The 26,981-nt window shown below is 43.7% G+C and overlaps 1 protein-coding gene across 14 annotated transcripts in view; it reads right to left on the bottom strand.

Moving 5' to 3' along the window:
- Positions 1 to 26,981, bottom strand: part of SHROOM3 (shroom family member 3) — a 185,424-nt gene that overhangs the window by 29,634 nt on the left and 128,809 nt on the right. For all 14 annotated transcript variants that reach the window (XM_036896794.2, XM_036896793.2, XM_057502349.1 and 11 more), the window contains 2 exons: positions 17,697 to 17,828; positions 8,867 to 12,071 (listed from right to left, as the gene is read on the bottom strand). In XM_036896794.2, coding sequence (XP_036752689.2) covers positions 8,867 to 12,071; positions 17,697 to 17,828 — 3,337 coding nt within the window. The remainder of the gene's footprint in view (positions 1 to 8,866; positions 12,072 to 17,696; positions 17,829 to 26,981) is intronic.

Below are 26,981 nucleotides of genomic sequence, written 5' to 3'. Positions count from 1 at the left end.
CACACCAGTAAGGATGGCTGCCATCCAAAAGACAAACAACAACAAATGTTGGCGAGGCTGTGGAGAAAGGGGAACCCTCCTACACTGCTGGTGGGAATGTAAGTTAGTTCAACCATTGTGGAAAGCAGTATGGAGGTACATCAAAATGCTCAAAACAAACTTACCATTTGACCCAGGAATTGCACTCCTAGGAATTTACCCTAAGAATGCAGCAATCAAGTATGAGAAAGATCAGTGCACCCCTATGTTTATCGCAGCACTATTTACAATAGCCAAGAATTGGAAGCTACCTAAATGTCCATCAATAGATGAATGGATAAAGAAGATGTGGTACATATACACAATGGAATACTACTCAGCCATAAGAAAAGGGCAAATCCAATCATTTGCAGCAACATGGATGGAACTGGAAGGTATTATGCTCAGTGAAACAAGCCAAGCGGAGAAAGAGAAATACCAAATGATCTCACTTATCTGTGGATATAAGAACAAAGGAAAAACTGAAGGAACAAAACAGCACCAGAATCACAGAACTCAAGAATGGACTAACAGGTACCAAAGGGAAAGGGACTGGGGAGGATGGGTGGGTAGGGAGGGATAAGGGGGTAGGAGAAGTAGGGGGGTATTAAGATTAACATGCATGGGGGGGTAGGAGAAAAGGGAGGGCTGTACAACACAGAGAAGGCAAGTAGTGATTCTACAACATTTTGCTATGCTGATGGACAGTGACTGTAAAGGGGTTTATAGGGGAGACCTGGTATAGGGGAGAGCCTAGTAAACATAATATTCGTCATGTAAGTGTAGATTAGTGATACCAAAAACAAAACAAAACAAAACAAAAAGGGCAGTTCCTGTGTGGTAACCTCCAATGAGTTCTACACAAGAGTATAAAGGGCATATAAAAGTGTAGGCAAAGGGTCTGTTTGCGTTTATACAGAAGATCAAAGCCTAATTGGGCTACCCCGAAAATGAACTAAGATACCATATGAAAGAGAACTTCCAACATCAGCACTCTCTGGAAGACTCATGCCAGAAGATGATCATCAAAAAACCCCAACAAAGATCCACGCACTGCTACAGCTGTAGATGCACTCATCCCACCAGCTCCTGGACTTGCCATGGGAATGAGGAAGGAGATATCTAAGCTGGCCTGTGCATACAAATAAAACAACAAATTTGACTGGATCTATACTGTTGGAACTCAACCAAGAATTAGGAGAAGTGCAAATTGTAGCGCTCCAAAATCTTACGACTACAGACTATTTACTGTTAAAAGAACATATGGGATGTGAACATTGCCCAGGAATGGGTTGTTTTAATTTGTCTGATTTCTCTCAGACTGTTGAAGTTCAGTTGGACAATATCCACCATATCATAGATAAGTTTTCACAAATGCCTAAGGTGCCTAACTGGTTTTCTTGGTTTCACTGGAGATGGCTGGTAATTACAGATATGCTTTGGTTATGTAACTATACTCCTATTATGTTAATGTGTGTGCGCAATTTAAGTAGTAGCTTAAAACCTATACATGCTGAAGTTACTTTACAAGAAGATAGGTCAAAGAAATAATCAATCTTCCCATGTTTTCTTCCGCCTGCTACTTCTATAGCTTTTCTTCTTCCTTCCTAATTACAACCCTTAAATAGAATTCGTGCCTCATATCAAATTTACCGAGTATCATAATTCTTCCAAGTGGTAAAGATACCTCAAGACAAATGCTGGGCATAGAAGCTACAGGGCATAAATATGCAAAGAAATAAAAAGCTAACCATTTCAAACAATAAGGCTTCTCTCTCACTTACCAACTTTACATTTCCCTGGATGGCCCTGGAAGATGACTGGTTAGCCAGAGACGGGTAAGATTCCTCAAGGGAGGAATAACCTAAGACAGGCACAGTCGCAGGGGGGTCATCAGGTGAGAAATTGGGGATCAACAGAGGTGAGGCTTAGAACCTCACCCCACCCCGGTTCTGAGAGAAATCTTCTGCATACGTGGATGTTTTATTGCCCTTGTCTAGCTTGGATTAACACATAGTCTACAGGCACACACCTGATCATCTACATTTGCTCTCTTACAACACTAAACTATGTTTTCTACCTTTATCTTGTATCTACCTACCACTTCAGCATTTTATTAAAAATAATAATAAAGAGAGAAATGTGGTATCCACATATAAATCAAGTATAAAAACCAAATGAGTATTCATATTTGAACTGTTTATAGTTCATAATGCATGAGCAAAACCGAAAGTTTCTGTGATGACTGCCCTTGTAATGTTCACTATGTAACTTATTCATTATGTAAGAATTTGTTCTCCATGTAAGAACTTGTTTGTTATGCCTCAGAAGATTGGAGACTGACGAAAATTAGGCTTGGGGTGGATTAATGATTGTGCATTGAGCATTGACTCCCCTATACAGAATTTTATTGTTGTTAACAACCATTTGATCAATAAATATGAGAGATGCCCTCACAAAAAAAAAAAAAAAAGGACAGACTTCCAATGGTAAAATAAATAAGTAACCGGGATGTAATGTATAGCATAAGGAATATAGTCAAGATATTGTAACAGCTTGGTAGGGTGATAGCTGGAACCTAGAATTATGTATATAAATGTTTTATCACTGTGTTGTACACTTGAAACTAATGTAATGTAATACTGTGCGTCAACTACCCTTCAATAAAAAATAATTATCTAAAAAAAAAATGTTATTTAAAAGTACATAATAACCAATAAGTATTAAAATGAAACCAACTCATTGCCTGAAGTTTTCAAATGTAAGATGTTTAACTCTCACCTCCCTCAACCTTCTCAGCATTTTTTATTCAGGGAGGCAGCATGATATAGTGACTTTGAAGACACTGGCATCAAACAATATGGGGTCAAAACCTCACTCCCACTACTTGGGGCAAATTTCTCACCTTTCTGTGCTTTGTTTGCCTTACCTTATCTGTAATGGTGAAATAACAATAGTGTCTTGCTAATGGCTTTCAGCCTCGGGGCAAGTTCGCTATGGGTTGAGTGACCAAATTGACAGCAAAACATTCTTGGGGTGAAAGGGTATTACCCAACTTTATTTCCAGGTGGCAGGTCAGTCACTAGAATCCCACTCACTCAGAGCGAGTCTGTATGCAGCAAGCTGGTCTCTGCCTCTGGGTCCCTCTGTCTGCACAGCCGTCCTCTGGGCCTCTCTGCCTGCACAGCTGTCCCACACAGCCATTCTCTGGGCCTCTCTGCACAGTCGTCCAGCACAGCCATCCTCTGGGCCTCTCTGCACAGTCATCCCACACAGCCATCCTCTGGGCCTCTGTCCTCGGCGCTGCCACCACTCCAGCCTCTGCTCTGCTCTCCTGAAGCCTTGCAGCCCCGCCACCATGTTGCTCCCAGAGTACTGGGTGGAGCTCTTTATATAGAGTCAACAGCCATGTATTGCCCACAGGTGTGCAGTGAGCTAGTCAACCAGGGCCAGGTGAGAATCCTGGCCACAGGAACTCTTTATCCACACTCCACCCCTCCAGGATTCTCTCCTCTCAGTCTATGTGGCCTTAGTCCTCTGCAATGGTTCCTGTACAAGGAAGCTTGAACATTGTTCTCCAGCCTCTCCAGCAAAAAGTCTTGCAGACACACAGGCTGGACTCGTGGCTCTGTCTCTGGCCTCTGCCTCTTTGGTCTTAATGGCTGGAACTGCTGCTCTGGTTTCAGTTGTTGCCATAGCTCCAGTAAGATCCTATTTGGCTTCCCATCTAATTTCCTTCCATCTACTCCTGCCCGTATCAAATCAACCCACATCTGGGTCCTTGTAATCCTCATGGAGCCCCTCAAATTCCTCCTGTGAGTAACAGGTCTTATTTCTTCACGGCTTCTCGTTGCTTCAGCTACTGTACGTGTCACCTCACGTTTTGTGATCACTGCCTCAAGGTGGGCTGCACTGTCAGGGAAGACAGCTTTCCCATCTCTGATCCCGACAGAGCAATTCCATCCACCCCGAAGTCCCACAGCCACCGGTTCAGCCTGAGTATAGGGGTGGACCATAGAGTGCTCTACGACCTGGGGAGGGAGCTGCTCCTCTACTTGGGAGACTTTCAGCTGCTGGGTCTTTATTTCCTTTACAACCACTGGGCGTGCTTTCAATACAGGAGGGGCCAGTGCCTCTGGCACCACCCCTTCATCCTTCCCCAGCTCCTCCATTTCTGGGGCTGATGGCACCTTTCTCTCCATTCCCCCAGGTGCCTCCTCTGCTACAGGGCCTCACAACAATGCCAGCTCAGTCTTCAGAAGGTCTCTTACCTTCAGCTCAATGCTTCGCAGCTGACGTTCTCATGCCATCTCTGCCTGTGCTTCCCAGGAGTTTGTCTTTTTCCTTGATGGCCTCTTCCTTCTTCAGAACACCTGGCAGCACTGCCATCTTGCCTCCAATGGCACCTTGCTGCCAGTGCTCTCATGCTGCCTCCTCTCGCGTCAATGCCATCTCCGCCCTTAGGGAATCCACAGAAGTTTGCAGCTCGTGTTCTTGTGCTACCATTTCTTGGGTCTCCTCTGTAGACTTTTTTAATACGGTGAGAAGCAGCCAACCCACAGTCCCTGCGGCCTCACAGGCACTCTGCTTCTCAAAGGATGTACTTATTATACCAAGGGCCACCCCTGCTGCCTCAGGTGTCACCTCCACTTGCCTCCAGTCCTGGGGTGGGGCCCAGTCCTCTAGAAGGCAAGCCACCTCAGACCACATACCCATTGGGGGCCAATCCACTGTCTCCCCATTCACAGGGGCAGCCCGCTGAAGCACCTCTCCTGTAAGTGCAGCCTGTCTTTTTCCTTGGTCAACAATGAACCCTGCCGACTATGCCAATTGCCTTGCCAATGGGTTTCAGCCCTGGGCAAGTTTGCTATGGATTCAGTGTGACCAAAGAAAATGATAGCAAAATGTGCTTGGGGTGAAAGGGTTATACCCAACTTTATTTCCAGGTGGCAGGTCAGTCACTAGAATCCCATTCACTCAGGGCAAGTCTGCATGCAGCAAGCCAGTGGCCCTCTGGGCCCCTCTGTCTGCACAACCGTCCCACACAGCTGTCCTCTGGGCCTCTCTGCATAGTTGTCCGGCACAGCCCTCCTCTGGGCCTCTCTGCACAGTCGTCTGGCACAGCCCTCCTCTTGGCCTCTCTGCACAGTCGTCCGGCACAGCCCTCCTCTGGGCCTCTCTGCACAGTCATCCTGCACAGCCGTCCTCTGGGCCTCTCTGCACAGTCGTCCCGCACAGCCGTCCTCTGGGCCTCTCTGCACAGTCGTCCCGCACAACTGTCCTCTGGGCCTCTGTCCTTGGCGCTGCCACCACTCCAGCCTCTGCTCTGCTCTCCTGCAGCCTTGCAGCCCTGTCACCATGTCACGCTCAGAGCACTGGGTGGAGCTCTTTTATATAGAGTCAACAGCCATGTATTGCCCACAGGTGTGCAGTGAGCTAGTCAACCAGGGCCAGGTGAGAATCCTGGCCACAGGAATTCTCATTTTATCCACAAATAGTATCTACCTTTTTGCATAAATATAAGGATTGATTTTTATGCTTATCAAACATAGTACACTACACAGCTGGTTATTATTAGCTATTTGTAACTTTACATTCTGTGGAAGTTGATTGTTATTTATGCACAAGTTTGAATGGGTGTTTGGTGAGAGGTGCTAAAATGATTCACATGCTGCATCCTGCAGAATGAAGCCTATATCCAACACTGGGAAACCCATTGAGCAATTTCCCTCAGCAACTAAATGATGTTTATCATGTCATCACATGGTGAATGTTTAATATATCAGGAACCAAGGTCTCTGAAAATAGAGTAAGAACCAGAGAAATCTCTGACTTAGCATCTGGAAAATAAATTCCCAACTGGGAGTCTTATTTCTCTGAAAGGTTTCTTTTTATAAGCTTCTGCTGTATTGTAGATCTACGTGATGAATAGCTGCCAATTTTTGTCTCCAAGGCAGAAATGTTTGGATATTTTTCTGTAGCCTTGTAGGGCCCACCCACTTTTAAAAGGTTAAGTTTTCCAAAGTCTCATAGAAAGAGGAAATAGGCAACAATCTGATGTTCTCTTCAGCTCCATCACTAACATCCATTTATTCTGTAGTTAAATCTTTCAGCTGAAGAGAAATTAAAGGAGGGGTAATGGGAGGCCAGAAGTTTCAGAGAGGAGCACAGCTGGCTAAGGAGAGGCCCAGGGCTGCTGAGTATCTGAGCAAGTCTCAGGCTAAGTGGTGGCAGCCTTCTGCAGTCATTAGTTCAGGCCTAAGAATGATCACTTTTTATAAACAGAGGAATTGATTTTTCACAGTGACCTTGTTTTAGAGGCAGAAACCATCCTAATAGATTTTTGAAAAGGAGCTGAATTGTTGTCAAAGGCTTGTAAAATCCGGCTCTATTACCATCTGGCTGGCAGGAGCAAGTAGCATTTGTTCAGGATGCCATGGACTGAGTGAACACCAGAAATAGACACCATACTTTGGGTTTAACTTAGACAGTCTCTACAAGGTCACTTAATTTCTCAGACTTCTCGAAAGCTGGGATGAAAAAAAATCCTTATTGAACACCTTCACCAAACCTTAATGATAATGGTAAATTTCCTGGAATTTATTTCAAATAAAAACCCAGAATATCTTGAAATAATAATCACAATAATTACGTGGAGACCAGTTTTTTCTTTTTTTTTTTAACTAGTTCTACAAATAAGATAGATGATGGCTGTATGAAAAAGATGCCAGGAGCAGACCTCCTCATGGACCAGGCGCAAGGTCTGGTTTCTGGGTGGGAGGATGAGAAAAGGAAGCTAAGAACACAGTCCTGGCACAATTACAATTTAGGAGGTGATAACCTATTTTCACAATTTGTAGGAGCAAAGCAGCACATCTCAAGTATTTCATTTTGAAATATTTTCCCCATCTGGCATCATATTCCTCAAGTTAAATAATATCTAAATAAGGAAGTCTGTTGAAGAGATTAGAAATAATGTTTTTAGTTGTCTTTCTAAAAAATTTTTCAAATAATATATTTGAGATTTGGAGAAATCATTTCACTTCTTTGTACCACCTATGTTTTAGCTCTACTTCCCAATTTACCAGGCTTGAAAAATATTGGGGGGAAGACAGGGGAGGCAAAATAACATTCATAGCCATCCAGCCCATCTCCCAAGAGGGAATAATGACATCCAGTGGGGAATAAAGAACAGAAGATGATCTGGTTTTTGCCTAAACATTTCTATTTTTTTTAGAACATGGGCAGAGGAGTGAAGAAAATATTTGGATTGCTATGCAGTACATTACTGAAGTCCCTCAAACTAGCTGAAGTTGCATCTTACATACATGGATTTTATGCTTGTTTTAGTGGTAAGTAGCTCTATTCTTCATTCTGAGGGGAGTAAGGCAGCTAGTGAAGGCATATAGAGGATTGCTTTTATAGATTGGTGTGTGTGTGTGTGGGAGCTTATACTGGGGAGGAAATATTTCTAGATATTTCTGAACAGAAAATATCTAGATGAGAGTGATATCTTTTCTTAAGGATGTGTATATGTGTGTTTCAGAAGCAGCACAGCATATAAACTTCTCTGGTAGTAATGGCCGAATCTTTGTCTGATGCTGTTTCCTCCAAAGAATGCCTCCCACACATGACCCCCCCATCCTTTGTCAACATCCTGCCCAGCCTTCAGAGTCTGGTTCAAATCCCATCTCAAAAGAAGCTTTCTTAGATCCCTTCAGCTGGAATGAACCACTTCCCTTCCACAGCATATTATCTGTCACCGTTCCTAAAGCATTCACTAGTCAGGTTAGTTACTTAGTAAGTTTATATTCCTTGCTCAGTTGTGAAGTCCAGAAAGGCAGGGGCCCTGTTTTCCTTTGTGTTTCCTTCAATCCTACAATAGAGTGCTTTTCACACAACATATGCTCTACAAATGCTTGCTAAAAGACTGACTTCTCTCCTGGGCAAAACAGAAGTTGAGAAGAGGTCATGGAGGGGTTTTGTCCTCTATGCTAATATGTATGTGAATTCCTAGTATCTCCTTAGGTGGGAAGGAAACCATGGAGCAGGCCACTGATCAACAGTGCAAGTGGAGCATGAGGATTGGCTATTAGGGAAATCAGTCGACTCCAGACATCTCAGTACTTGGGTTCTATTCCTACCTCTGCCTGAAATTTTTAATGGAAAGCACTTCATGATCTTTGTATAGTTTGGAGCCTTTACACTAGAAAATCCTTTTATGTGAGAATATGAAAGTCTAATTCTCCTATTTCACCACATAGTGCACAGAAAGAACTCAGATGGAAGTGAGATAAAGGTTTGATGTGGATAATGTACTCTACTGCATAGGATGATTTTGAGGACTAATGATACAATGTAAAACATACTTAGCAGAGGGCCAGAAACTCAAAAACCAACAACTATTAAAGTCAATAGCTACTTAATATGTAAATGTAGAAGTCCAATAGAAACAGAGAGGGTGCTAAGCTAAAATCTTTAAAATAATGAGACATAGCCTTTATTCCATAAATTAAAAAAAAAAGAAACACCAAAATAGCAAAAAAGATAATCCCTAGATTTTCCTAACCAAGCATTCTTGTACTGAGAGGTGGTTAACTTCCTAAAATGAAATATACATATGCACATATATATCTATATAAGGTATCTATACAGCTATGTAGATAGCTATACATATCTCTATAGCTCTTTAGGCATCATAGGGGTACTGATCAAGAAATCACCTCATGAAAACAAATGCTACTCTTGCATGTAACAGGAAAACTCAAGTGGGGAAGAAGGGTTAGGGGACTGCATTAGAGCTTCTAGGATGGAAGGGCCAATCCTAGGACCCACTGGCTGCACCTACCTGGCACTTCTTGTCTGCGACAGGAGATGAACGTGATCTCATGTGGACAGGGACGGCCAGGACGTCCGAGCGTTCCAGAAGGTCCTCAGCTGACATAGACTTCCCGGCCCTCCTGGCCGCGGCACCCCCCGAGGAAGGCTCCCCAGGTGTCCTGTCCACTCTCGGAGTGCCCTTCAGCCCGCAGCTTGCTCCGCTGAGCACCTCCTTTGGAGCTTGTCCCCCACGTCGCCATTCTCTGAGGTGGCGGCCGCCGGCAAAGGAGCTGCTGCGATCTCTGGGGGCCCGCGGGGGCTCCTCCTCACCCCCGGCTGGGACCAGAAGCATGGCGGCCTCCCTGCGGGGCTGCAGGCTCGGCTCCCACAGCGAGCAGAGGCTGGAGGCCGAGGCGAGGCGGGGGCCTCCGGGAAGCATGGGGTTGGCCTGGAGGGAGGTGCCCTGGGCACGCCCAGGCTCCGGGAGGCCGCAGCCTGTGGCAGAGGAGGGCCGCCTGCCCGTCTTGCGCTGAACGTAGTCGGCCAGGGCGCTCTGCTGGAACTGCTTCAGCTCGGGCCCCGACAGGCTGAGCGTGGAACAGGCCTTGCCTTCGCGCTCGAAGATGCGGCGCCGGTCGGCCACTGTGTTCTCCGGGAAATGCAGCCCCTTCCTCTGCGGGCTCGTGGGTGCCGGTGCGCCCTCCTCCGAGACGCCCACCTCGTTCATCTTCTCCGGCTCTGAGTAGGAGCGCTTCTTCTGCTCGGGGGTCAGGCGCCGGCGCGGACCTCTCCGCGCGGCAGGGAGCGCGGGTCGGGCCGGGTCTTCCTCGGCGGGGGTCACACTGTGCCGCTCACGTGGGGTGTGCGGGGAGGCGGCGGCTAGTGCCTCCGGGCTCCGCAGCCCCCCCTGGGCTGAGGTGGGCCGCGGCTGCCGGGGCCTCGAGGCAGCGGGCGCCCCCAGCTCAAGGTCCCGGCGACGAAAGGAGGTGGCCCCCAGGACGCGGCACTGCGCATCCTTGATGCTGTTCCGGTAGGCGCGGCTGAAGGGGGCATCCAGCACGGGCGATTCCGGCGTGCCGGGCCTGTCGTCCTGCCACATGGCCTCCTCCTCGGCCTCGCTGAAGAGCTGGAAGGTGCTCTGGCTGCGGAGCAGGTGAGTGTCCCGCCTTGGGGGCTCACTGCCTCGGGGTGGGGGTCCTCGGCCAACGTCTGTACCCCTCCTCAGCTGTTGACCACATGGTTGCCAGCAAACCTCTTCCAGCTTTGGCTCCCTGCTTTTGAAGTGCTGCTCCCCATTGCCTAGGGGTTCAGTGGACTCAGAAAAACGGATATTGGTTGTTGTCTCCTCCAAGTCATTCCCCAAAGTATTGGAAGTTGGGGCCGTCTTGCTGGCCCTGTAGCTATGGCCATAACTGGAGCTACCCACACTCGGGGGTGTTTGGTTGCCCTGCTCTCGCTGCTCAATCTTGGAAACCTTCTCCAGCACGGAGCAGTGAGGCTTCCCGTACTGAAAGCCCTGCAGAACTAGAGCACAGCCTGAGCTGAGCCTCCTCCGGCTCAGACTGGTTGCCTGCTGGTGGGGTGGGGAGGGCGGCTCCTCATACCGTGGGTCTGTACTGTGTAAAGAGGCGGAGGCACTGGTTCTCCCCTCAGGCCTTGGGTAGGAAACTGGCCTGTCCAGATGGCTCCTGTGATCAGGAACAGCTTGCTTTCCAGAGTCCTCTGCCTTGGTGTTGACTGCATAGGTGAGCAGGCCATCCAGGGAGCCCTCCTCTGCCCCCTCTCCTAGCTCCAGGCTGTTTTGCCTTCTTAGACTCTCAGGAATGTTCTGGAGAGAAGAGAAGGCTGATTTGGTCCTGCCAAAGTTGCTTGACAGGCTCTGGCCTAGGGCTTCTCTCTCCAGCCTCTGCCGGAGGTTGGCGTTGTGGTCTTGGTAGAAATCACTGTCCCGAGGCTCTGAGGGCCTGGAAGATCTCTTGTCCTCACCCACCTGCCAGGCCTGAGCCTGAGGGGATTGGAGGCTGTGGTAATCGGAATATGGTCTGTTGCTATGGGTGTTTGGTCTCTCACTGGCATGTGGACTGCTGCCCTGGAGAGTTGTGAGATGTCTCTTCAGGGAGATATCCTCGTTTTCAGGCACTGATGGGAAACAGACTTTGTGGGGAGCACATCTGGCTGAAGTTTCAGGTTTCCTTTCTATTGGGGACACTGAGTCATGTTCTAGAGGCTGGTAGAAGGCAAACCCAGGCCTGCTAGATCCATTTTGGTTCCCATTCTCATCAAGAGCAGCCATCTTGTCACAAGTTCCCTGAGGAGCTGCATATCCATTCTCCTTGGCCAGGGCAGGGTACAGCGTGCCATTGCTACCCATGGAGGGCTGGGGCACCTGGGCAAAGTGTGGCTCCAGGGAAGGTACTGAGTAGATGCCAGTGGGCAGCAGAGGTTGTCCAGGCTGAGGCTTCTGGGTGTAATTATGCTTGGGCTTCACTGGGGGGCTATTCTCTGGACTCTTCTCTGGTACAGTATGCAGCTGTTCCTCTACGAAGGGAGATTTCAGGGAGGCTGCAGAGTTTGCTTGAGGCCGGCAGAACCGTTTTTGATCAAGGCTAGACCAAGAGTTTGGCCGCTCTCGGTGTCGAAATGCTGCATAGCTATCACTCCGAGCTGGGGGCAGGGGCGCATTGACTTTAGCAGGCGAGTGGTAAGTGACAATCCCCAAGGCACCGGAACCCTGCCGACTCCACAGTGGGGCTGGTGCTCCCTTGTACCGAGGAACATTATGCCGTTTCTCATAGCCCTGATCATCTGCTGATGCTCGGGCCTCCCTACCTTGGAGAAGCAGGGCTGAAGAGTTCACCTCGTACTCTGCTGAGACGCCCCTCTGAGAATCATAGACTGTCTTGACATAGTGAATGTCTGCCTGCCTCATCCCTTCTAGGAGGCCACCTCGAGAAGTGGTGTCCAGGGAGCTTGATCGCTCCCGGCCAGGGATGCCTGGGGGTGGATACTCCAGGATGCTAGAGCTGGTGGAGAAGGAGCTGTAAGCTGAATCTCTCTTGCTGTGGAGGTGGCTGAGCTGGTCAATGCTGCTGCTGGACTTGGCAGGGGAAAGATGGCAGGGTGGGTAGCCCCCAGTGGGCTCCAGGCTCTCCATGCTTCCCTGGGAGCTGCACTGGTCAGGGCTCTGCCTCAGGTAAGCATGGTCATAGTTGGAGAGGTCACTTGTAGAGGAGCTGGAAGAAAGGGAGACAAAGCAGTGAGCACCGCTGGGGCATTACTGTGTAGTAGGCTTGTAGTAGGCTCACAGGCACAGGACCCAGCTTATAAATATACTCTTGTGCTGCATGTTTGGTTTGGGGGAGGGTGGGTGACAAGGGCCATATTTAGGCCTTGCTTGGCCACCCTGTTGTGTCGCCAGTAAGAGTAATTGCCCAACGCTGTAACCTATGTGCCTCTAATTAATCACACAGGCATGCAAGGGGAGAAATGGGGAGCAGAGAGGAAGTCATGTGGCCTTTGGGCACAGGCAGCAAATGGATGTGATTTGCTACATGCTGGAAATGGCATTCTGCATGTGCCAAGAAATGAGAGAGATGGGAGAGGAAAGGAGAAAGGAAGAGGAGGAAGAATGATGGAGACTGAAATTTTTGTCTTCCTGGACTGTTTGGGACTAAAAGGAAAAGCTTAGTAAGGGATGCAGCATGTGGAAGGGTGAGGGGAACTACGTGCGCATGTGTATGTTTTTAGTTGATATCTTTCCTTTGTATGGATTGGAAGGGTTGCGCCCTGGCAATCTTCCTGGAATATCAAATGTAATAGAGACAATTTGTTTGTGGCAGGGAAGCTAAACACAAAACTGAATGAGAGAAATAGAAATTAGAGTCAGAAAAAGCTGGTGCGAGAGGGAGACTTTATAAGAAGTCTTAATTAACCACAGGAGTCTATCCCCTGTGGATGACTTTCCAAAGCCGAGCAAAGCCTCCTTCATATGCTTAGGAGGGTCAGACCTTGTCATTTATGAGCTTCTCCAGGTGGTTTTCAGATCCTGCCCAGGGAAGAGGGAATGGTGCTCAATCCTCACATGGCACACCCCAGAAAGTTGCCTCAAAACTACTTATAATTAGTTTAATTATAAACTCAAAATATATTTCACCTGGCATTTTTGGAAAGGGACAGCATATAAAAAGGAATTCGTCCAAAAAATCAAGGAGCAGCCTCCTTAGTTCAAACATTTGTGACTCACTATTGTCTAATAAATCAGTAAGAGCTCTTGCCTAAGATTTTCCATTTTTAAACAGATAGGCATTTAAACACCATTAAAATCCACAGATCTATTATTATATTTCTAGATCCCATGTGGGAAAATATGGTGTGTTATAAAATATAGCAACTTACTTCAAGAATGTAATTTTTCTCTATCAGAGAGTCAACTGACTGAATGGAGCAACCTTTCTGGGAGGGACAAGGATAAAGGAAGGGAACATGAGCCAGCTAGATTAGGGAAATCAGTCCTGGAGCTCAATGGCATGGCGTGTGTCACTGCCAGATTTTATTCCCCCTTCCCAGTTTCCCTGCAAATAAAGAGGCAGTATTAAAAATGCACATGACATAGCTCAGTTGAGGATAATCTCGTATGACCCACTTATGCTTCCCGTTATCTCCTCTAACAGAAGAGTCAGAGCTAATACTTCAAGGGGGAAATAGGAACAGTAGATGCTATAAGGGCTGTTTTGCTCACCAATTCCATACAGGTGGTGATGCTGCTTAATCCTTCTCCCTACTGGGAAGAATTTTAGTAGTCTCTCACTGAAGGAAAATTCAAATCTAACTTAGGAACACACACACAAAAATCAAAGTGAATAAACTGATGGGCTAACTGAAAACTCACTGTGAGGGGGGAAAGGTTATCACTAACATATCATAGAGATGGTTGTCTACAAATATGAAATCACTGGTGTACTTATCTGTAGCAAGGCAGAGAAGCGTAGAGTGGGTTCCATCCTGTAGCCTAAGGAAACTTAATGCACCAAACCTCAGGTGGAACGTCATGTGAGGTCTTTAATGTGCTCTTCCCTCTTGATAGGGGGGGCTCCGTCTTTTTGGAATTCCAATTCCCAAGCTGACTAGGGAAAATGACCAAGTGACATATGCCATGCCACGGAGTACCCTGACCTGATCCTCTAGGAACAGTTCTCCCACTACTTTCTGGAAGTAGTCATTTTGATTACCTTTGCCATCCATGCTTCCAAAATGGCACTTTCAGAGGTGGGTAAGGACCTGGAATGAAGGTCTTCAATCCCTGTGAAACTTCCAGCCTAGGCAGAGGCAGCTTTACCATTGTGCTGAGTGTCAGAGTTCTTACTGTGGTCTGGTTACTGCTCCAACCTTGTTTTTTATTGCTGTCTTTCTTGCTCACTGCACTCTAGCACAATGGCCTCCATATTGTAACTCAAACGCCTCAAGTGTATTCCCATGTCAGGGTCTCAGGTCCTTTGCACTAGCTGTTTCTACTTAATGTGGTGTTTTTACTGGGCTCCCTCTTGCCCTTTATTCAAGAGAGGGCTTCTTGGAACTCACTGAAGAGGACCTCTTTTCCCCTCACTGCGTGCTACTCTGCTTTATTTTCATCATAGCACTTACCACTACTTGGCATGACATCATATCCCTCTGGCTGTATGAAAGAGACTTCAATTGTATCCATAATGTTTAAGATCTGAAGCAAATACAATAAAATGTGAAGTGGCAGATCCATGCATTCTTATAATATCCTGAAGTGTACTCACAGACCATTAATTCCTCAGATGATCAAATATATCTAGAAAATACTAAGCTAAATAAGCTAGACGATTTTATTTACTAAAGGACTTTGAGTCTTTAATAAACTATTATTCATGTGATATTCTAAAATGAAAACATACTGTGTTTTCTAAGCTAATCTGCCCATAGAAACTTTCTCTAAGGACCATCTGATGGATGATTATTCCATGAAATACACCTTGGGAAACAAATATTACAGGATGAGGGGCTTTATATGTCTTGTTCAGCTATGTCTCCTTAATAACTAGGAATCCTCTGAGACATAGTAGGTACTTAACACATATTTGATAAAGGAATGGATCAATGAACAAGCACTGGCTCTTTCACATTTTGATACTGTTATTCCAGCCTCTTAAGAGGGGGGCTGGACTACATGCCTTTTCAAGATCTCTTCTAAAGTACTTTAAGACTTTAGGACTACTGTGTGAGATTTCTGTAGGACAGCGAAAAGTCAGTGACCGTGGTCTGACAGTAAGCAGCTAAAAGGCAATTTCAGAGAAATTCCAGATCCAAGCCAGCCTGCAAACAGTTAAAATTCTACATCTCCAGTCTTTGTACTTCTCTCTCCCACTCCTCACTCCTGTGCTTTCCCCTCCCTCAAGGTCCCTCTGCCACTTCTTAATGAGAAACAGATCATAAACTTTGGACTGAGAGTGGATTTCTGGAACTAAAGGAAGGCTGTCAGAGGGATACCAACCAAATGATCAGGCATGTTAGGCCACTAGATGACACTGTGCTCCTCAGAAATACGCCTGGATTTCCATCTGCAGTGCCTAGGGGTAGGGGTGAAGCCCGTAGCCAGAGCTGCATGCCTGAGGCATGGAATGAATGGCCCACAGGCTGATCTGTGATGGGGGTGGGGGTGGGGGAGACAGCACACACACACCTGTAGCGTTCCTGGCTAATCTGAGCTTTTGTTTCCCACTTTGTACCCCACGCAGTGCTTTTGTGCTGATAGTCATGGAGTGGGGGGAAGCTGTTCTCAAGCTTGAATGAGGGGCAGGGCGGCAGACAGAGCTCAAGGACAAGTCCACCTGCCTAAAGGCCTCTGCCCTTTGGGATGGGGAGCAGGAATCAGGAGGTGGAGAAGCACTGTCTTCAGGAAACTACATTTCTGATGCCAACTCCACCATTCTCCTGAGGCTGCCTGGAACTCCCCATCATTACTTCAGGCAGCTCCTTTGAGCACTAGCTGCAGCAGTCATGTTTTCTAGGTCATGTTTTCCAGCATGTTTTCCTGGTCACAGTATGACCAGGTTTAAGCCCTCCTAAAGGGGATCGGGGCTCCCAAGGCCCACACTGTTGAGGGGCACTCTGTTAATACACATTTGCATTTTATAAGTGTGTGTCTGTTTATTACCAGGTTTTACTGTGCCTTGGATACATCTTCACCCTAATTATTATAATTAGTTGTCATAATTCTGTAGTGCTTACTATGTTCCAGGAACTGCACTAAATGTTTTACATGTTATTTAATCTTTACTATGATCTGATGAGATCTGTATTAATTTTATTTTGCAGATGAGAAAAAAGTGATCAAAGAGATTAAATAATTTGCTCAAGCTCATAGGTGGTGTAGTTGAGATTTAAATGTAGGTCTGACTTAGAGGCCCAAGGACCTTACCATTATGTTGCCCTTCCTGCACACCATTAGGCCTCCCACATCTGAGTCTCTAAAGCCTTCAACACTGCTGTGCCCTCAGCAAAAGTCCGGAGCCTGTGGGGAGGGCGGGGGGAGCTGCTGGGAGGCCAGTTCTCTAAGCTCAGATGGTGAGGATAGATTTCTTCAGGGTTATTGGGAAGGTCATGAGCAGGGAGAGGAGTGTCTGTAACAAGGAGTGGGGCCAGGAAATTTCTTCCTGCAGCCCATTCTAACATGCTGGGAGTCATGTCTACTAGTGAGAGGTCTAGGATGAGTGTTAAGGGTTCTGAGTCCTGGCCTTGCCAATGTGTAGCCACCACCTGTTAGTTAAGTAATTCTTCCAGAAGCCAGTCCCCTCTCTCTGACACACATCAGCACCTGCACAGCATCTGTACACAGAGGACCCATATTCTCTTGATTCTCTGACCTCCCTACTGTTACCCTTACCCAAGCACCTGATCCAAAAAGTGATAAGCAATGGAATCTGCCTCCCTGGGATCAGAAGATGGATTCCAGTTTGCATGAGTTCCAAGTCTGTAGTAAATGCAGGAGAGTCCTGACTTATTTCTTCCTATGTCTGGGTGGTCAGGCTCGGCTCCCTTCTCCCCAGAGCCCTTCAGTTGCATAAGGCCCGATTACTGTAATAAATCCCTTTCCCACAACACATGCAGAGGCTTTGCTATTTTCTGACTGAACCTTGACTGATTTAGTGACTAGTAAAGCAGAGGATGTACAGCTTGTGGACATGTCATGACTTTGAAACCTTAGATTTGAGTCTTGACTCAGGTACTGGTCAGTTGTTTGACCTTGGACAGATTAGGTCTCTCCAAGCTTCAGTTTCCTGCTCTGTAAGATGGGGTTATGAGTACAGTATCTGTTGTTAAGGTGTACACGAAGGATCAGATGAGAAGGTGTACACAATGAGCAGTCCTCAATGTGGTAGTTGTTTTGGTTGGAGCTAAGTTGGAGAACTGGCCTTAATTTGGCCTTAAAACCAATTGGGGAGTTACATGAATAAAGTCATTCAGATCAAAAACAGATACATATTTGATTAAAGAAGAAAGGACATTAAGCACTGGGGGGAGAAGTTTGTTGATTTTGCTAGTATAGTGTTATATAATTAAGAAATGTTTTACTGAGAATTGATGACTCCATAAACATCTCAAATGGCCAGCCAGTGCTCAAAATTATTCTGGCCTCCCTTCACACCAGTCTAACTCAGTGTATGAGCATATGTTAGGAGAGCTAAGAAAATGAGGAAGGTAGTGAGTAAAAAGATTTAATAGTCAGGGTATGAGTGTAAGAAAACATTCTCAAAACAGAAGAAAATGTTTTATTCTTATCTGGGAACAGGACACTGAAAGAAACAAACTTCTGGGTCTCAGCTGTAGCCACTTACCTGGAATGGTAGCTTTGGGGCCAAGGGGTGCCAATTGTGCCCTGAGATATTTGCATCATGCTGGCATCGGTTTGGATCTCCCCAAATTTGGTTGAATGCCAAGAGTGAGGTCGGCATGCAGGTTCACTGCGCCTGGAGAGACACAGGAAGAGACCCCCTTCAAAGTTAGGAGCATTCGCAGCCAAATCTCTTCACCAGTGTGATTTATGGATTTGGAAGCAAAGCTGTTACAGCCTGAGAGAATGAAAACAAGTAAATAATTGTTTATTTCTTATTGCTTATTTCTCATACTAATCATTGCTATTGTGATGTAATTTCAGACTTACATAAAAATGTTTCAAATCAGTATAAAGAATTCCCACATAAACACCAGAATACTGTTGGTGAGAATGCAAACTGGTATAGCACTATGGAAAACAGTATGGAGTTTCCTTTAAAAAATTAAAAACAGAACTACCATACGATCCAGCAATTCCATTTCTAGGTATATATATTCAAAGAAATTGAAATCAGGATCTTGTAAGAGATACCTGTATTCTCATGTTCATTGCAGCATTATTTACAATAGCCAAGACATGGAAACAATCTAAGTGTCAACAGATGAATGGATAAAGATGGGGTGTGTATATACCTTGGAATATCAGTCATGAGACAGAAGGAAATCCTGCCATCTGCAACAACTTGGATGCACCTTGAGGGCATTATGCTAATTGAAATAAGGCAGACAGAGATACAGACACTGTATGATAACATCTGTGGAATTGAAAAAAGACAAACTCAGAAGAACAGTAGGGTGGTCGTTACCAGGGTTTAAGGACTGGTGGAAATGGGGAGATTTTGATCAAGGGGTACATACTTCAAGTTAAAAGATTAACAAGTTTGGGGACTTATGTATAGAATGGTGATAGCCAATACTATTGTATCATATACTTGAATGTTGCTAAGAGAGTTGACATGTGACAGGATGGAGGTGGTAGCTAATACTCTGGTGGTAGTGGTAGTCATTTTACAATTTATAAATGTAGCAAATCAGTACCTTGCACACACTAACTTACACAATATTCTGTATCAATTATATCTTAATAAAGCTGGAGAGAAAAAAGAATGCCCAGATAACCACCTAGATTTTCCATGTTAATATTTTATGCTTTATTAACATAAAGCACATGGGTAGCCTTGGTCTTTCCTGGCATCTGCTTATCTATCTATCTATCTATCTATATATATGGTAATATTTCCTTACCACCTCCTAAATACTACCATCACTAAATCCTCATCCACAGTATGTGTGGATATACTGTAAAGAGCTTTCTGGGAATTTTGAAGTCCTCTGTCATATCCTGATGCTGGATAAATAATTTTAATTTCTGGGTAAGAACCAAATAAAAATTAGCAGCTACTTCAATGTTAATACCGCTCTAAGCTGCATAGTATAAATAAGATGCTCTCCAAAATAGTTTCTCACTGTGCAAGTCAATGATTTTAACTTTTAAATATCTCCCTAACACAAAGAACTGACTAAACCAAAGGGAAAAAGCAGGTGTCCTTCACACTGCAGTACTGAAGAATCAATTTGGTAAGGAGGATTATACAGCTATAATAGAAGGTCAGGGTCTGGAGAGTCTGGCTGTGCTTTATTTTTGGCAAAACAGTGAGGTGAGTCATCAGGCATTTCATGATGAAAACTTCTGAACTCTTAAGGCTGCAGAAATTTTTTCTGCAGTTTAGAAACACTTTCATGGGATCTAAGAATCCACTTGGATATGCTGAAGATAAAGCTGTAAGTATACCCACCTATGTCCTTTTCTATAAAATAAATTGGCTTTTACAATATAAATCATTTTGCAATAAAAACCACTTCCCTGCTGCCAATAAAATGTCAAGAGTATTAAGTATATGAGAATAAAACTAGCCCAGGTGTCAGGAGACTTGGGTTCTCAATCTGACTTTGTTACTAAGTTAGTTGTATGAGCCTGTGTAAGTCATTTCCCCTCCCTAAGCCTTTGTTCATCTAAAAAATGAAAATGTTAATCAGAAGCTAGATTAACCTTATTTTAATAACTAAAAATGTATATGAGAGACATTGAAGGGCTTGCCAGGAGAGAGAATGAAATTTCTAAAAACACATATGTTTCAATTCTCTGAAGAGAGGTAATGATGGTAGGAAAATGGTTTCCTGTGAAGCAAGGGATATAGGCATACAAGACTTTTAGCAGTCAGTCAGTCAGTCAGTCAATATTTATTGAATTGAAGGAGCCTATAGTCAGGTGGACTAATGTCTCAGTTTCTACACAGGCCAGGGAAAGAGAAAAATTGAAATCTCTCTTGATAAAAATTCTGGGGATGGAAAGAGGCTGGAAAGTGGCTAATGGTATCAGCTCTGAGGTCAGACAAACCTGAGTTCTGATCCTGATACCACCAGTTTTTAGCTTTCAAATTTTTAGGTAAATATCTTAACCACTCTAAGTTTCTTAATCTGTAATAGGCAGATTACAACAGAATTTATTCATGTGGTTTTTGTGTGATCAAAAATTAGATAATGTACCTGGCATATAGTAGGAGCTCCATAAATTTAGTTAAATATAATTTTCTTCAGTCATTATTTTTTTCTATTTCATTTACACACCTTAATTTTTTTCCTTTAAAAATTTTTTTTGACATTTTTATTGCAGTTTAGTTGATACACAAGATTATATTGGTTTCAAGAATGCAACATAGTGATTCAACAGTTACAGACATCATTAAATCCTCACCCCAACTAGCGTAGTTACTGTCTATCAACATAGGAAGATATTACAGAACTATTAACTATATTTTCTATGCTGTACTTTCATCCCCATGACTAATTTATATTATGATTGAGATTTTGTGCCTCTTTATCCACTTCACCTATGTCACCCACCCACCCTAACTCCTCCCCCATGGTAACCACCAGTCACTTCTCAGTGTCTGAGTCTACTGCTGTTTTGTTCATTTTGTTTTGTTTTTAGAGTCCACAAATAAGTGAAATCATGTAGTATTTGCCCTTCTCTGCCTGGCTTGTTTCACTTAGCCTACTACCCTCTAAGTCCCACATCGTCACAAATGACAGGATTTCTTTTTTATGGCTGAATAATATTCCATGGTGTGTGCAGACCACATCTTCTTTATCCATTCATCTGTTGATGTACACTTTGGTTGCTTCATATCATGGCTATTGTAAATAATGTGGCAATAAACATAGGGATGTGTATACCTTTTCAAATCAGAGGTTTTGTTTTCTTTGGGTAAATTCCTAGAAGTGGGGTCACTAGGTCTTCAGTCCTTCATTATTAATGAATTGATAAAGACCAGAGAGGCCAGGGAGAAAAGCTCATCAGAGAGATCTAAAGTGTAGGACAGAAAAGGGGAGAAAGAAGTTGGGAGTGAATGGCAGAAGAGAGGGGAATGGGCTGGAACTATTAATGGCAATGAGCCACCCAGCTCTGAGCTCCCCATACATACTGAGCATAGATAATTATGGCAGAGACCATCTGAGATTTACTGTGGTCACAGCCTTAAGTACCCTGGCCATACTGATGAGGTAGGAGGTGCCAGGGCAGTGGCTGTGACCTCAAGCTAAGGACATAAATAAGAGGCCAAAAGGGAATTGCCTTTGTCTACCTGAAAGCTAGGAAAGAACTAAGCAGCAGCACATCCTTGGGCTGAAGAGATGAAGTAGGATGCAAAATGAAGAGCTCAACAATAGACAACAATGTAGTACAACTTGTCTTGCTCCCATACCTCTGTAAACCTCTTAACAGGTCCCAGGTAACTGATACATCTGGGCTCAACACTGCCCCAAAGCCAAATCAACCCTCTACTCAGAGGGGGCTATCAGGAAGCCCTAAGTTAGTGGCTCAGTGACTTAGCAGTTCAGCATTCTTGATGCTTGTCCCACTCTGACCTTAGACACCCAGCTCCTAGAAACTAGGTTCTTCGTCCAGTTTCTCACTGATGTAGATTTCTGCTTTATCACTGAGTACCATCCAGTGATCAGAAATCCTTCATGGTGTCCCAAGCCCCTCGGGGACTGGCCCAAGTCACACAGCCCTATCCTATAATCAGAGTTCATGCCCAGTTACATATGACTTCAAGTACTCAATAAATATTACTGGTTGATCAAACAGAAAAAGCCCAGAACTTGATGAAAAAAATATAGTCCCTCTTGCATAAGGCACCTGACACATTTCAAATGGGTTCAAAATACATAAGGATAAAGAACAAACTGTCATCTTTCTGTCCCATGCTCTGGTAACCTAGTGAGAGGAATTGGCAGGACCCCTCTCAGTAGTAGGTCTGAGACGAGGTACTGAATTGAGATGCTGATGGACTCCCACAGAGTGAACACAGCCTAGCCCCTGAGGGTGGTAATGCCAAGGGGAGCTCTTCAGCAGCTCAGTGCTATCTGTCCATGCCTAGCTAAAAAGATGGTGGGAAGAAACCTATCCCATCTAAAGGAAATGGACAAGCTCTGATAAATTCAACAGGATCTAAAGAAGATCCCTTTTCCAGGCAAGGAGTTGAGGCTTAAGCTAATGTTCCAAGGAAGCCCTCTAGTCTGAAATCTCAAAGGAGAGAAGCTAGGGGGTGCCCTGAAATGCAGTATAGCTGCCCAGACTTCGTATTTGTTGGTATGCCTCCTTCATGAAGGATCACACACCTTGCTGAAAGACCTGAATTAGACTTTGAAGTGCAAAAGGAGGTTGTGCATAAAATAGTGAAGACAAATGGAGCTGTTTCACCTAAGGTAAGTGAGGAAAATTTATCTTTGTGCTTTCAAGACAATAGCAAGGTTTTCTTTTTTAAATAAGTTCGCCAGACCTTTCCTTGGTTTCCTTCCCATTCATTCAGGGAACACCCATGGAGACTTTCTGTATGCCAGCCACTATGCTGGCACTGGGAAATACAAAGAACAATAAAGAATCATTAGACCCAAGTAATTCACAGTAGTAGAGACAGGCAAACAAGCCATGACAATAGAATGTAATGGGTCGTATATTACAGACCTGCGCAAAATGCTCAGCAAACACAATAAAAAGGTAATAGAGTCACTGAATGGATAAAAGAACAAGACCCATCTATATGCTGCCTACAAGAGACTCACTTCAAACCCAAAGACTAAAAGTGAAGGGATGGAAAAAGATATTTAATGCAACTAATAGGGAGAAAAAAACAGGAGTTGTAGTACTTGTATCACACAAAATAGATCTTAAAGAAAGTAACAAGAGACAAACAAGGACATTACATAATGATAAAGGGGTCAGTCCAACAAGAAGGTATAACCATTATAAATATCTATGCACACAACACCGGAGCACCTAATATGTGAAACAAATACTAACAGAATTAAAGAGGGAAATAGAATGCAAAATGCATTGATTTTAGAAGACTTCAACACTCCACTCACTCCAAAGGACAGATCAACCAGACAGAAAATAAGTGAGGAGACAGAGGCACTGAACAACACATTAGAACAGATGGACCTAACAGACGTCTACAGAACACTCCACCAAAAGCAGCAGGATACACATTCTTCTCAAGTGCACATGGAACATTTTCAAGAATAAACCATATAATAGGCCACAAAAAGAGCCTCACTAAACTAAAAAAGATTGGAATTGTACCAAACAGCTTCTCAGACCACAAAGGTATGAAACTAGAAATAAATTACGCAAAGAAAACAAAAAAGCCCACAAACACATGGAGGCTTAGCAACATGCTCCTAAATAATCAATGGATCAAAGACCAAATAAAAACAGAGGTCAAGCAACATATGGAGACAAATGACAACAATAAGCAACACTGCAAAATCGGTGGGATGCAGAGAAAGCCGTGCTAAGAGCAAAGTATACTGCAATACAGGCATACCTCAGGAAAGAACCATCCCAGATGAACAGTCTAAACTCTCAATTAATGAAACTAGAAAAAGAAGAACAAATGAAGCCCAAAGTCAGTAGAAGGAGGGACATAATAAAGATTAGAGCATAAATAAATACAACCAAAGAGAATAAAACAATAGAAAGAATCAATGAACGCAGGAGCTGATTCTTTGAGAAAATAAACAAAATAGATAAACCCCTAGCCAGACTTATCAAGAAAAAAAGAGAGTCTATACACATAAACAGAATCAGAAATGAGAAAGGAAAAATCACTATGGACACCACAGAAATACAAGGAATTATTAGAGAATACTATGAAAAATTATATGCTAACAAACCAGATAACTTAGAAGAAATGGACAATTTTCTAGAAAAATACAACCTTCCAAGGCTGACCCAGGGTGAACAAAATCTGAACAGTCCAATTACCAGCAATGAAATTGAATTGGTAATTATGAAACTACCCAAGAACAAAACCCTGACCTGGACCAGATGGCTTCACCGCTGAATTTCATCAAACATTTAGTGGAGACCTAACACCCATCCTGCTTAAAGTTTTCCAAAAAGTAGATGAGGAGGGAATACTTCCAAACTCATTGTATGAGGCCAGCATCACTCTAACACCAAAACCAGGCAAACACACCACAAAAAAAGAAAATTCAGACCAATATCCCCGATGAACATAAATGCAACAATAGTCAACAAAATATTAGCACACCAAATTCAAAAATACATGAAAAAGATCAAGTGGGATTCATCCCAGGGATGCAAGGATGGTACAATATTTGAAAATCCATCAACATCATCCCAAACAGAAGGGCAAAAACCACATGATCATCTCCATAGATGCTGAAAACACATTCGACAAAATTCAACAACCATTTATGATAAAAAATCTCAACAGAATGGGTAGAGAGGGCAAGTACCTCAACACAATAAAGGCCATATATTGGGGTATGTGGTCAGGACTTGATAATGGGGGGAGTTTAGTAACCAAAACATTGCTCATGTAAGTGTATATTAATGATACCAAAAAATAAAAAAAATAAAAAGTAAAAGCCATATATGACAAACCCACAGCCAACATCATACTTAACAGCAAGAAGCTGAAAGCTTTTCCTTTAAGATTGGGAACAAGACAAGAATGCCCACTCTCCCCACTTTATTCAACATAGTACTGGAGGTCCTAGCCATGGCATTCAGACAACACAAAGAAATAAAAGGCATCCAGATTGGTAAGGAAGAAGTTAAACTTTCACTATTTGCAGAAGACATGATATTGTACATAAAAATCCTTAAAGAATCCATTCCAAAACTACTAGAATAACTGAATTCAGCAAAGTTGCAAGATACAAACTTAATACACAGAAATCTGTTGCATTCCTATATACTAACAATGAACTAGCAGATAGAGAAATCAGGGAAACAATTCTATTTACAATCGCATCAAAAAGAATAAAATACCTAGGAATAAACCTAATCAGGGAAGTAAAAGACCTTTCTCTGAAAACTATAAGACACTCATGAGAGAAATTAAAGAAGACACCAATAAATGGAAACACATCCCGTGCTCATGGATAGGAAGAATTAATATTGTCAAAATGGCCATCCTGCCTAAAGCAATCTACAGATTCAATGCAATCCCTATCAAAATACTGACAGCATTCTTCAACGAACTGGAACAAATAAAATTCATATGGAACCACAAAAGACCCCAAATAGCCAAAGCAATCCTGAGAAGGAAGAATAAGGCTGGGGGGATTACACTCCCCGACTTCAAGCTCTACTACAAAGCCACAGTAATCAAGACAATTTGGTACTGGCACAAGAACAAACACATAGATCAATGGAACAGAATAGAGAGTCCAGATATTAACCCAAACATATTTGGTCAATTAATATACGATAAAGGAGCCATGGATATACAATGAGGAAATGACAGCCTCTTCAACAGCTGGTGTTGGCAAAACTGGACAGCTACATGTAAGAGAATGAAACTGGATTATTGTCTAACCCCATACACAAAAGTAAACTCAAAATGGATCAAAGACCTGAATGTAAGTCATGAAATCATAAAACTCTTAGAAGAAAACAGGCAAAAATCTCTTGAATATAAACATGAGCAACTTTTTCCTGAACTCATCTCCTCAGGCAAGGGAAACAAAAGCAAAAATGAACAAATAGGACTACATCAAACTAAAAAGTTTCTGTACAGCAAAGGACACCATCAGTAAAACAAAAAGGCATCCTGTAGTATGGGAGAATGTATTTGTAAATGACATATCCGACAAGGGGTTAACATCCAAAATATATAAAGAACTCACATGCCTCAACACCCAAAAAGCAAAGAACCCTATTAAAAAAATGGGCAGAGGATATGAACAGACACTTCTCCAAAGAAGAAATTCAGATGGCCAACAGACACATGAAAAGATGTTCCACATCACTAATCATCAGGGAAATGCAAATTAAAACCACAATGAGATATCACCTCACACCAGTAAGGATGGCCAGCATCAAAAAGACAAATAAGAACAAATGCTGGTGAGGATGCAAAGAAAGGGGAACCCTCCTACACTGCTGGTGGGAATGTAAGTTAGTTCATCCATTGTGGACAGCAATATGGAGGTTCCTCAAAAAGCTAAAAATAGAAATACCATTTGACACTGGAATTCCACTCCTAGAAATTTACCCAAAGAAAACAAGTTCTCAGACTGAAAAAAGACATATGCACCCCTATGTTTGTTGCAGCACTATTTACAATAGCCAAGATACGGAAGCAATCTAAGTGTCCATCAGTTGATGAATGAATAAAGAAGATGTGGTACATACACAAAATGGAATACTATTCAGCCATGAGAAGAAAACAAATCCTACCATTTGCAATAACATGGATGGAGCTAGAGGGTATTATGCTTAGTGAAATAAGCCAGGCAGAGAGAGACAAGTACCAAATGATTTCAGTCATTTGTGGAGTATAACAATGAAGCATAACTGAAGGAACAAAACAGCAGCAGACTCACAGACTCCAAGAAGGGACTAGGGGTTACCAAAGGAGAGGGGTGGAAAAGGGTGGGTAGGGAGGGAGGGAAAAGGGGATTGAGGGTTATTATGATTGGTACACATGGTGTGTGTGTGTGGGGTCACAGGGAAGATAGTGAGCACAGAGAAGACAAATAGTGACTCCGTGGCATCTTACTACACTGCTCGATAGTGATTTCAATGGGGTACGGGGGGGACTTGATAATATGGGTGAATGTAGTAAGCACATTGTTTTTCATGTGAAACCTTCATGAGAGTGTTTATCAATGATACCTTAATAAAAAAAAGTGGCTCTTAAGGGAATAAAGAGAGTGGTAGCTAGAAGACTAGTGGACAACAGGGA

Source organism: Manis pentadactyla, chromosome 5 (assembly GCF_030020395.1).
Source record: "Manis pentadactyla isolate mManPen7 chromosome 5, mManPen7.hap1, whole genome shotgun sequence".
NCBI classification, from domain to species: domain Eukaryota; kingdom Metazoa; phylum Chordata; class Mammalia; order Pholidota; family Manidae; genus Manis; species Manis pentadactyla.
Note: the sequence above shows the minus strand (reverse complement) of the source record. Positions and strands in the feature narration are given on the sequence as shown.